Source organism: Cinclus cinclus, chromosome 8, assembly GCF_963662255.1.
Source record: "Cinclus cinclus chromosome 8, bCinCin1.1, whole genome shotgun sequence".
Classification (NCBI taxonomy): Eukaryota; Metazoa; Chordata; class Aves; order Passeriformes; family Cinclidae; genus Cinclus; species Cinclus cinclus.
The window spans coordinates 9,076,596-9,088,637 of NC_085053.1; the positions used below are offsets into that span (position 1 = coordinate 9,076,596).

General features: G+C 40.9%; 1 protein-coding gene across 3 annotated transcripts in view; it reads left to right on the forward strand.

Moving 5' to 3' along the window:
• PTPRC (protein tyrosine phosphatase receptor type C) overlaps positions 1 to 3,174 on the forward strand; it is a 57,535-nt gene extending 54,361 nt beyond the window's left edge. For all 3 annotated transcript variants that reach the window (XM_062497262.1, XM_062497263.1, XM_062497261.1), the window contains 3 exons: positions 190 to 368; positions 1,039 to 1,174; positions 1,932 to 3,174. In XM_062497262.1, coding sequence (XP_062353246.1) covers positions 190 to 368; positions 1,039 to 1,174; positions 1,932 to 2,204 — 588 coding nt within the window. In that variant the 3' untranslated portion in view covers positions 2,205 to 3,174. The remainder of the gene's footprint in view (positions 1 to 189; positions 369 to 1,038; positions 1,175 to 1,931) is intronic.
• The last annotated feature ends 8,868 nt before the right edge of the window (positions 3,175 to 12,042 follow it).

Here is a 12,042-nt window from a genome sequence, read left to right on the forward strand (position 1 = left end):
GGAGATCAGCTGTCTTTTGTACTTTGAACAAAGCTTCGATGTCTACCTACCTCATATTCATGAGGTGGAACTATCACCCTGCAATTCCTCAGGAATAGAATTCTTCCTTTGTAAATCAGCAGCAATAGAGTTACTGTGTGAATCTATTTTATCTGGAACATTAACCACATCTCCACTGCTGTTTTCCAGACAAAAGAAACTCAGAAGGTGTATCAGTATCAGTACCATAAGTGGAGTGGCTGTGATGTTCCAGAAACCCCCAAAGATTTAGTCAGCATGATTCTCAACATAAAACAAAAGCTTCCAGCCAGACCAGTCACTGAGGACAGCAGGAGAACCCGCAGTGTCCCACTCCTCGTCCACTGCTGGTGGGTCTGAATTCAGCACACACGTTCATCTAGCTCTGAGTTCTGGGTATACACAGCAACCGTAATTTTGGGATGCTTACCTTTTCTCACAAGCCTTTCCATGTGTCTGGAGACTCAACTCTCCCTGGAAGATTCCTTGAGTTGCTCAAGCTTGGCCTTTTGGGTGGTAGTGATGAAAAGCAAGCACACTTCTCTTGGGCAAGTGTGGGCACAGAGCAGGTGCTATGAGCAGCTGCTTTTGGCTGGTGCACCTGTTTTGTGGGGAAATGCTAGGTCAGAGTGCACTTGCAGGATGCACTAGTGAACAACCAGAAGAATTTTAAGGATCATCTCGCTCTGGGATACAAGTGTACTTTTCTAGGACCATTTCCAGGAATAGACTTGCCTGCCATCTAAGCCAGAAGATAATCCTGCTAACAACAGCTGAGACTATAAACCTGAAATTTTGAACTTCCCTCTTCCCCTTGAGTGGTACTTCAGGTCCAGATAGTTTCTAGATAAACTATGTCCTGTGCAAATCCTACACATATACTTAATTGTGACAATTTCAGTAAAAAATGCTTTGGAAATATCATTCAGTATAAAGACTTTAAAATATATCTAACATTTAGTCAAAAGGCTTCTGATTTTACTTTGTAAATTTACGTGTACCTTTTGTGTCATCTTCTAGTGATGGATCACAGCAGACTGGTATTTTTTGTGCTTTAATGACCCTTTTGGAAAGTGCAGAAAAAGAAGAAGTAATAGATGTTTTCCAAGTAGTAAAATCTCTTCGTCGCAACAGGCTGGGAGTGGTGTCCACCCTTGTAAGTAAATCTTATGAATTAACAGAAAAAAAGATTAGGTTACTTTTCATGGTCACTAATATCCCTGTAACCTTGGGCATAATTTCTGTATGGAGAGCACTGATTCTAATCAGAGCATTCACACCACCATTTGGGCATAGGCCCTAGCTGACAGGAATGAAGGAGTCTGAGATGTCCAGAGCTGCAGTTCTGTACTGCCTTTGGCAAAGGCAGTATAAAATTACAGTATAGTATAAAATTCCAAATTGCTGTTCCTGCAGTTGGCTCGTGATGTACATGCAGTGTCCCTTCTACAGCTGGGAGATGAGCTCCATTGGCAGGCTGGCAGCCACTGAGGGTTTTGTTTCAGTCACTCCGGAGGAACTGTGGCACACACTGTGCAGTTACCAGCAACCCAGACCTGGGTGTCATCCATATGGGCAGGGTATTACGTGACTTTCCAGACTCAGTACAATATGTGTTGTTTACAACTTAGGTATTCTCAAAACCATATTTTTGGTACTTTCTGAACCAAAAGGGCACTGCATGACTTGGAATATCTGATGCAGACAGTTTCAGAGATGCTATGTACACATGAAGTCAGAATAAACCATAGGAGCAATACTCTCTATGCCAAAAACTATGAAAGCTGCTTCATATGCAGTCTTGCTTGTCCAACTACATGCTACATTTCTAAAATGTAAGAGAACAAAGAAAGAATTTATTGATTCTTGGACTCTGAGCATTCCATTAACACTAATTTCTCTTTATTTTTAAGGAACAATACCAATTTCTGTATGACGCCATTGCCAGTACCTACCCTGCACAGAATGGACAAATAAAGAAGAACAGCCAGCAGGAAGATGTAGTTGAATTTTGCAGTGAAGTAGGAAAATCAGATCAGGAAACTGATTTGATCACAACTGATATTGCCCCACCACAGCCAGAGGAAATTGAACCACCTGAAATATGTGATGATTCTAAGGCTGCAGATAGCACTAAGGGAACAGAAAGCTCTACAAATGGCCCCACAACTGCAGTTCTAACTTAGAGCTAGACTTGAAAAAAGTGCTTTTTCACATGCAAAAAATTCTCAAGCAAAATGAGAGGTATAAGATTTCTTCCTCTTCCCACTATTTTTTTTTATGTTTAGTTTTTCAGTTTTTGAAAGGTACAAATTTAAAGGAATACTTGAAACTTGTAGGGATTTTCAAAGAACTGTGGAATTTTAATTTTTGTGTAGATTTGCATTTAATACTACTTCAGAAACCTTCACTGTTTTTATACTTTTCCTTTTAAAAACATGTACAGTGTAATACTATGCTGAGCAGTGCAAAACAAAATTTTTTATTTCTTTAACAAGGAAAAAAGCAACTCATAGCAAGATTATTGAGTTGCAAGAACAGGTCCTCAAAACTACTAGCAAGTAAGTGAACCTATTGGTAAGCATATATTCTAGTATTTCAGGGCTAATGAGAGCATTAATAATACTCTTGGGACTTCAGGGACTTTGCCACATAGTTTTAAGTGCTTATCATTTACATCATGTGGCAATTCCAAGGAATTCAGACTTACAGAGAGTGTGTAAATCCTCCATATCAATGCAGAATATAAATTTTTGCATTTTTCTAACTGTCCTCAAGGTGTCCTTATTGCTCCACATATATTAATTGATACTCCTATAGGAGTATAGGAGTTCGGAGATCAGCATTTGAATCATTCCAGCCAGTTCTGGTGGAAAATACATCCTGTTTACTCTTAGAGTTTAAAATACTGACTGCTTGCACATGTCTTTCTTATGCTTACTTTTATTTAAAGGACTATTTCCGTGAAAGCCTCCAAACTCTTTTCAGAAATGGAAAACGCTTTGATAATTACCCTCAAAGCATTTTGAGGGAAGATCTGAATTGGTACAGGATTTTTTTTTTCATAGTGATGTATGTTACAATTTTGAATTTTTTTTCTTTTTCTTGCTGGTTTTAGCCTGTTGTTTTCAGAACAAATAAAAAAGGTAATTAATAGTTGACAAGATGAAAATTATTTTGTTCTCTACTGCTATGAAAACTGGTCATTTACTTCTAAATGTATAAAATCTTGTCCCATCCATGGATAAAATTTACAAATGTCAACAGGAGAACACATAATTTAATTCTTCTAAAACTGTGTGTCTACCCAGGTAAGTGCCATGACTCTCTCAGAACAGAGGAAAGAGGCTGAATTTTATTTTGGTTGAAGTCGTCAAAGGAGCAGTCACACAACAGATTCAGTGCCCCAAGTTTATCACTGCTTATTCCTAGTTTCTCATTACAAAACATAATTGAAAACACTTAGAGAGCTGTCTAAACAACATGTACAGTCACACTTGGTTAAAACCTTAATTTAATTGTGCTGTTTGCCTAGATCAAATCTATCATTTGCAATTATCAGCTCAGACAAGTGCTTGCTGTCAGTGTTGCTTCAGAAAGTGGCAGCAAGCAGACACAGAGCAGGGGTACTCCCCTTGGCTGCCAGCAGAACTCCCTTTTCAGCAAGGAGTTGTGCTAGGTGACACACTGACAAAGCTGAAGGGTTCATGTGTGCAGGGAAAGCTCTAGGGACTACATGGGAAAATAATATAAAAGATATTGTAGGCCCAAAATCTGTTGGCTAGCTTTAGAGGAACTAAAAACAAAATTTCAAATTTAGCATACCTTGAAGATCAAAAGTATAAAGAACCTTGGATGCAGATTAATTCTGCATGAACTGGTTTTCATGGCATGCTAGAGAACAATTAATTTCTTTTCCTTTGTTTAAGATTTGCCAACTGTAAAGCCTCTCTTTCAGGTAGTAAAGCAAAGAGGTGAGTGCTGCTGTCTCATGTAAGGCTGTGGAGACAGAGACTAGTCACACTTTTAAAAATAACTGAAAATGTTTCCCAAATCAAAAATTACACCAAATTTTTCTTGTTTTAAATCTTAGGACAATCATATACTTCAATTCCTTGAAAAAGGTTCCTATGGGTTTTGAGCTCCTGCAGCACCTAGGCTGTAAAAACCTTCTGTGATTTTGATTTGTTTAATTATTTTCTAGAATTATTTCAATGTTCTTTTGCTGGTATTTTTTAAAAGAGAAGAATACCAAGTTAATTCTTGATTTGTGCATATACTTTGAAAGAGAAGTCCTTAACTGTGTCAGTTTTTCCTTCATGCATGTCTTCATTATAGAAAAATGGAGCTTTACACTGAAACTGCCCTCACATGCCTAGTGTGAACCACTTGTGCAGTAAATTTCCTTACAGTGACAAGGAAGCAAACTTCGCTCTTGGCTTTTAATTACTTTCAAATTAAAGAACATATTGTAGAATTAAACCTCATTAATTCCAGTACGACATTTGAAGGAGCTTGTCTTAACACAGTTTAGAAGTTCCGATTGCTTCTAGGAACTCTCCATGCGTTGCCAGGGATGCTTTTTTGCCTTCTCAATTGTTCTTTGTTTCCCAAACATCCATTAGGTGGTGACACAGAGCTTGTAGAAGGAGGTCCTTATGCTGAATGCTCCAGTCACTTGGTTTATTCACTTGTAGGATTAATCTCACGTTCCCCAGGAACACAGTGAAACATTTTACAGGTGAGACACAAAGCCCAAGCTAGAAAGCTTTGCTAGGAACTGCTTTGGTTCTGTCAGGGCAAGAGCAGTAGTGTAGCACACTGACTTTGCATAGCCTGAAAGTCGAGAAATAGTCTTAAAGCTGAAAAACATTTAACTCATCAAGTACAGCTAAACCACAGAAAACATGCTGACCATTGCCTCAAGCTGAGCAAACCACTCTTGGAGAGTGGTTTACAATCCGAAGCCCAGGATAAAAACAACTAAGCAACAGATGAGCTGAGAGAGGACTTTGAGCAACAAAGAAGGTAATCAAGTGTTTATGTGACCAAAGGGACTGGATTTCTCCCACAATTTTCTGGGTAGATGCTGACATACAGGTGGGTATGTAAAAATTACAGTGCTGTGTTGCTGGAATCCAGTGTGGGGAGATGGGGGAGAGGAAGGACCCCAGAGTCTATGCAAGATTCTGCCCAGACAGGTAACTCCAGTGAAAAGTGGACCATGAATGTTTGCTTTTGATTAGCTTTTTCCTGTTTCTCATGCTCTGTATTGAACAAGGCAGTTATTAAAACCTTTCCAGAGGCTGTACATTATGATGCAATGCAAAACAGGGCCAGCATACAGAGCCCTGGTGGTTGGGGTTCCAGGAGATGGCAGGAGCCCTGCTGTTCTCTCACACCCCAGCTCCCAGTGCTGGATTTGTGCTCCTGCAGGGAGTGTTTGTGGTGTTTGTGCCCGCTCCTTTCCCACACACACGTGCAGGCAGTGTCCATGAACCGAGTCTCCACTTCTGAGCCGGCTGGTGCTGCTGGAGCACATGCTGCAGTGGCACTGAGCTCACTGCCACTGGGAAAGGGAGGCCATTCTGCCCCTTGCTCTCAGCAAATGGGCTGGGAGGACCTGGGAGCCACACCAGGAGCCGAGGGTCTGGACAGGCCTGGAGGGTCCCCACCTGTCCCTGTTATCCCGAGGACACCTCCTGTGCAGGAGGGCTGCTGGGGGGCTCAGGTGGGCAGTGCCTTCTGGGCTTTGCTGCAAGCCAGGAAAGCTGACTGTGAGAGGCACAAACTGCTGGGTAGAAGATCTGAGCCACAGAAAGTGATGAAGCAAAGGGAAGAAAAGGGGAAAAAAAAATTACTAACATCACGAGCTGTTTGTCTGTGTGACATAGCAAAGAAAGTGATGTGAATGGTGGCTCCAGACAGGTGTGTTGTTAAGCAAGAAGTTGTATCTTTTATTTAACATTCCTCAGAAAAACTCCCCAGCACCAATGCTTATCTCTTTGACATGGCATCTCGCTTTTGTAAAGGCCCAGAGGGTTTTTTTGACATGATACATTCTACAGATTGCCTCTAATAGAAAATCAGAAATCCCCTGAGGGCTCTACACAGCTTTTTTCCCATACGTAAAGCAACTGTTGGCCAAGGGCCAACGTGCTGTTTTTGGACCTGGGAGAACTACTACAGAAGAAAAGGAAGTTTTTACTTACAGGATACAAAACATTTCTATGTACATCAGCTCTGCTTCAGAAAAACCTAAAGTCTTCTGATAAATATCCAATTATTTCAAAGGTACAGCAACAGAGAATAGTTTTATACAAAAGCTTAAGTCAATCTGTCTTTTCGGTACAAAAGAAAGGAACATGACTACAAAAGTACTGTGCAAGTTGATGCTTAAAGATCATCTTTCTAGTGATAAAAAATTATTTAGGAAGGATGCTACTACCAGTTACAGTAAAATACAATTTTAAATAGTTTTAATGTCCTCAGACTCAGGATTCTCAGCATCAGCAATGCACAGTGTTACTAAACTTTCTAAAATTAAGGTAATAAATCTTTTTTCAGAGGAATAGACGTAGATCTATTTCCAGCTGGGTGTCTCTTCAATCCCACATCTGTGCAGTGCCATGGTAGGCAGTGCCAATGTAGCCATAAGTGTGACTGTCCGACACACAGAGGGAAAAATAAAAGGAAGTTTATTTTGGATCAGTTTCAGCACTCAGATTCAAATTTTTGCTTTTGGAGATGAACCCTCCTGATAGCCTGACCTTGCTGGCAGTCAGCTGGGAGTCAGAGCTTGCACATGCCAGTGCTCCACAGAGTCCTTGGGGAGGCCCTTGTGTATTTTCAGAGCTTCCCGGCAGGCTGTGCTGAAACTCTTCAAACGCCTTTTGCTCACTTCCGAGCCTCCTGCAGTGCATCCAGCGTGCTCCATTTCAGTAACATGGAGCCATTTGAGGTAATAAAGATGGCATTTGTTTGTGCAGCACTGCAGAGTTGTGTCACCCCAGGACCAAGCTCCAGTTCAAACGCAGAGCGGGTGCGTGCATGTGTGTGTGTGCACGCATCACTCGCTGCCTCAGGTGTGAGATTCTGTTCCCAGCCAGCAATCCACGAGCTGCCCATTTGGCGGCTCCTTTGCTTAAAGAAAGGGAAATAAGAGAAACAGGGATGACATGGTGGGCCTGTACTAACTTTTTTTTTGTGGGGCAGTGCAGCTGGTGGTCATTATAATAGTAGTTTTCCGAGATGAATTTGCAAAAAGTAACTTATACAGGTGAGGTGCAGGAGACTGCATGGCTACAGAGCACTCCTGGTGTCACAGACTAAATCAGCACTGGCATCAGTGGCTACCAAATACATATTTGCCAGCTCTCCTGATGTTGCAATAGAATTCAGTGTGTGTGTGTTCTTCAACTGCAGGGAAAAATGGTAAAAAAATAACAATAAAAAGTTACCACTGGATGATGGTGTTCTTACCAAATGCAGACATTTGGCCAGAAATGTCAATTTTGAATTCTTTTTCTTGAATAAAAGAATAATGAATAATTTTAATCCTATTTAAGTAATGTTAATATGTCATTTTCAGAATAACAATATCTTGTTCTATGTTTAGCACTGTAGTTCCTTTTACTTCTGCTATTTTATGAAATACTTAAATATATTATTTTTAATATATCATTATGTCACTGAAACCACTTCAAGATTAAAACAGTTCAGTATTGTTAAGTGTTTCCTTTTCCTAGGCTGCTTTCTTAATATAATTTCTATTCAGCCATAAAATGAAATTCTGACTTCATATATTGATTTAGCATAAATAAAATTCTCATAGAACAGGAATTCAATTTCTTAAATGGCATTAGTAAATTATTCCATAAAGAGTTATGTCGTCTTTCAAAGCGAGCAAGGCATTTCCACTATCAAATAACACCTTGCTGTGCTCCACTCACAGTGGAAAGACTCTTTCTGTGGCACTGCAGGGCAGACAAGGCTCACAGCCTCCTCGCAGACAGCTCTGCTCTCATCTTCACAGCCCAATTTGTTGAAGTCTCTGACTCTTCCTTCTAGCTTTTGTCTGTGCGACAGACAAAACTGAGCTTTTGCTCAGTTACTGAATTGTGTTCTCTTCCTATCTGAATAATTTTATTAGCTTTCTAGATTTTCTTCTGATTTGGAAGCTCCAACATTTCACTGACTTGAAGAGCTATCTGTTTGCACAGCAGCCTTCTGTTTTCCATCTCCCAGCCAGTCCTGTCCCCGTGCTCCCTGTCCCTTTCTCCCCATCCTGGGTGCCAGGAAGCAGCAAGAGCTGTCTGCCCTGCCAGGGAAGCAGAGCCCAGCTCAAGAGCAAAGCAGGGGAGGGACAGCCCTGCATGAACACAATCTCACTGTGCTTGAGCAGGGTGAGCAGAGCTGGGCTGTGACCGTGCCCAGCCTCAGCTGTGTCACGGTGCATGATTCCATGGGCCCTGGTTTCTGAAGGGTGCTGATATTTTAGGTCTTGTAGATGACAGAAAAACTACTGATATCTGTAAAATCAATGCCATAGGTACCAACTGAATATTTGGACTAAAACTCTGAATTTTACTGAGAAACTGTATTAGTTTGGGATAACCTGTGCAGGTAGAGGTGAGAAAGAAGCAAGTTGGCTGAATTTATTGGCTTACAGATATGATGCTCATGGATATTTTCATTCAAGGCCCATTTCCACTGAGAACTACATCTGCGTTTTCTGCCTATCATCTGGTCAGCTGAGGTTTTATTCTGACAGTTCATCTTAGACAAGACAGGAAAGAAATACCCACAAAGCAGATATCTTGTTATCTACATTTCCATCATGAAGGAACAGCTTTCTGATGGGGTTTTGTGAGAGCTACAGCTTCAGGCTTGCTAATTTTGAAATAATAATTCAGTATTTCTAAAGTCATGAACTGTGTACTGCTGCACAGAAATGCATTAAAAAGCACCTCATCTCATTTTCTGGTGTTTTGTTGAAGCAAAAAGCTATATAATGTGCTTTATAAATGCTGCTGTTTTCCAAGATAGCTGTTCCCCTCTTTTTTGCTTTTAACAAATGGGAGAGTTGGGATACCAGTTACTTCTCTTTTTTTTTTCCTCATTATGCCCAAACAGGGAGGAAAAGGTTCCTTGTCCCAACAGATGTATGTACCCAGACAACACCACAACTCATGACAGGCTGCACTCCAAGCAGGCTACAGTAAATTTTGGTCTTAATGTGTTTTGAGTTTTAAAGAAGCCTAGGTCGCTGTTCTAGACTTATACAGAGTTGAGAGGCACAACTATGAACTGACGTGTGAAATCATGGTCTCAGCCCTGTTCATAAGGAAAAGTCTGTTCTGCTGTCATGGCAATAGCTCTGAAAATCAAACTGCTTGTCAGCAGCTGAGCACCATGAATGTAGGTTGGTTTAGAGGAGACATTAAGACCCATTTACAAGGTTGGTTGTACTTGTAAATGTTATCTTTGGTACATCCATTCCACAGCCTTCCCGTAGGCACCTCCTCCTAGTGAGCAGCTTCCTTCAGCCAAAGCAGAGTGGTCCTGAGTGCAGCAGTGGTGCCAGCTGCATAGCGGGATGCTCCTGGCTGGAGGCACTGTGGGAGAAGGAAAAAGGCAGCTTGAACTGAGGTGGCCCACATCACAAAGAAATGCTCAGGAGGCATCAGATGAATGCCATTAGCAGCCAGTTCAATGTCTTCTCCCTTTTCTCCTCCAGTGTTTGGATGGAGCAGGTGGGTATGGTCTTCTGGATGTTTGGGGATTTTTTTGTTTTGCTTTAGTTCTTTTCTGCATTGCATTTTTTTAAAATTGCATCTAGCACTCTATTTAAGCTTTTGCTAGTAGCTAAAAATATAAATAAATCAGGAGTTTGTTTAGTTTAATTCCTGGTGCTATGAGTTTTTGCATCCAACTGTCATTATGAGTCAGTTATTTCTTTGCTCAAAATCATCAAGTATAACAGCATCCAGGGTAAATACTTGAATAAATCAAGTTTGATAAATTAAGTAGTTATAACTTCAGAAATCTAAGATAAATAGGAGGGAGAGAATATTTTTATAAGGTTTATTCAGGTTTCCTTGGCAAGACCTTGATCTACAGTAGACATCCCAGGCAGTACTTTCCCCTGCAACCTGACACTCTTGGCTGAGAGACATCACAAACACAACCCAGTGACCATGTGATGGTAACTGCTCTGAACAGCTACAACTGTGTGCTGATGGCTCCTCTGAAGTAGCTCACAAGCTGGGATCACATGTAAAGGGCAGTTAGAAGGTAGCCTGGGTAACCCAGCCCAGGAATGAGAAAAGGATATGCCTCCATGGCAGGGTAGCAGGCTATACACAGGAAATAAATGCAGGTGTCCAGCTATTCGGCTGGACTTCTAGATTGGAAAAAGACACATCAGATTTAGAGTAGAAGACTTCCCTTTTTTTAGCCAAGTATATAATCTTACAGCAGTATTTGAAGGAAAAAACTGCAGTGTGCGCTAATTATTTCTATGGCAAATTAATGAAATCATTTGAGAGGAAGGAACACATTCTCTCTCTTTGCTCCCTCGAACTGGTTCCCTACTTGCTGTCCTGTAAAACTGAAGCATAAATACTCTGTAAGGCTTCCCCTGATCCTCAAAAGATCAAAGCATCCTCTCTATAGAGGACTGAACTGTGCAGGGCCAGCAGTACATGCTACAATAAATATCTGAGCATCCATTGTTTATCAAGGACTAAGGAGAGCAGAAGGTTATATTAAAGAAGAAAAGAGCAAATTTTCCTGCTGTGAATACTTTGAGTTAAAGGACAAGCCCAGTATGTCAGAGTTCAGCCCTGGAAAGGAGAGCTCTGGAAACAGAAGATGTTTCTTTCTGTCCAAAGAGGGGATGCAGTGACAGTAAGTGTGTCATCCTAGTCCTCTGTTAAAGAGCATTTTAGATGACGTTAACCAGACTTTGGAGGGCAGCTGTTATGAAGCACAGCTCAAGAAACTGTGCTGCCTCAAGGCCTTGGAGCAGCCTTTTTACTTTTATGTCTTGGCTAATGAACAGGCTGCCCTTTGGCAACTGTTATATAACAGAGAGCTTTTTAGACCCAATGCATTTCACATTCTCTTGAATAACAAAATTTTTGACCCAATGGGATAATGCGTAAGCAATTCCCTGAGTTATAGCCTCTGCGTTTTCCCAGTGTGGGTTTTTGCTCCATAAAGCACACTGTGAGCATGGGGAAAGCAGTTCCATGGACAAACTGCTTTTGCAATATTGCTTAGAAATGTCCAGTGATGTCAATACGACCATAGCATTCTTCTGAGCCAGGACTCTGTCCTAGATCAACTTAAATTAGTGGGATCATTTCCAATGATTTTGCTGTGCAGTAAGTTGGGATTTGAATAGGAGAAGCAAGTATGAATAGATTATGTTCAACATATTTTTCTCCTCAGTACCAGAGAAACTGATACTCACAAATACTCCCTCTATGCAGAAAGTTTCTCTTCTTTAATAAGCTCTTTCTTCTCCCCAAAACTAAGGGGAAAGCAGGTCATGCACATAAAAATGTGCATTTGGCACACTACTTGCCTTGAAACAATTCAGTTCTTGGATTCTGCTGCCCTGTAAGTGGAGAACAGATCTGTGCACGCTTGTAGTGGACTCTATAAACATTCACGTTCTGCTTCTTTAAGGGAAAAAAAAAGGTAAAAATAATAATCTGTTTGAAGTTTTACCAGAAGCCCACTGTTACATTGGTCTTTGGCCAATGGCAAGCTAAGAATATGCTTTCCTGCTAACTTGGTTCAGTGATAAGATTGCTTGCCAGCAGTACACAGTGGGGAAAGCTCTATGTGGTTAGCCCTGGTTACCTGGCAAAGAGGCACGCAATTTGAACAGTCAGTGGGAAATTCCTATTGACCTGCTTACACTGCTTTTTAGAGTCATACACCTGTTTGTTTTTCAGTGCTCTCTTCATCTGCATTAGTTGTTCCTTGGGATTGTTTTTTGTGGCTGTAAAA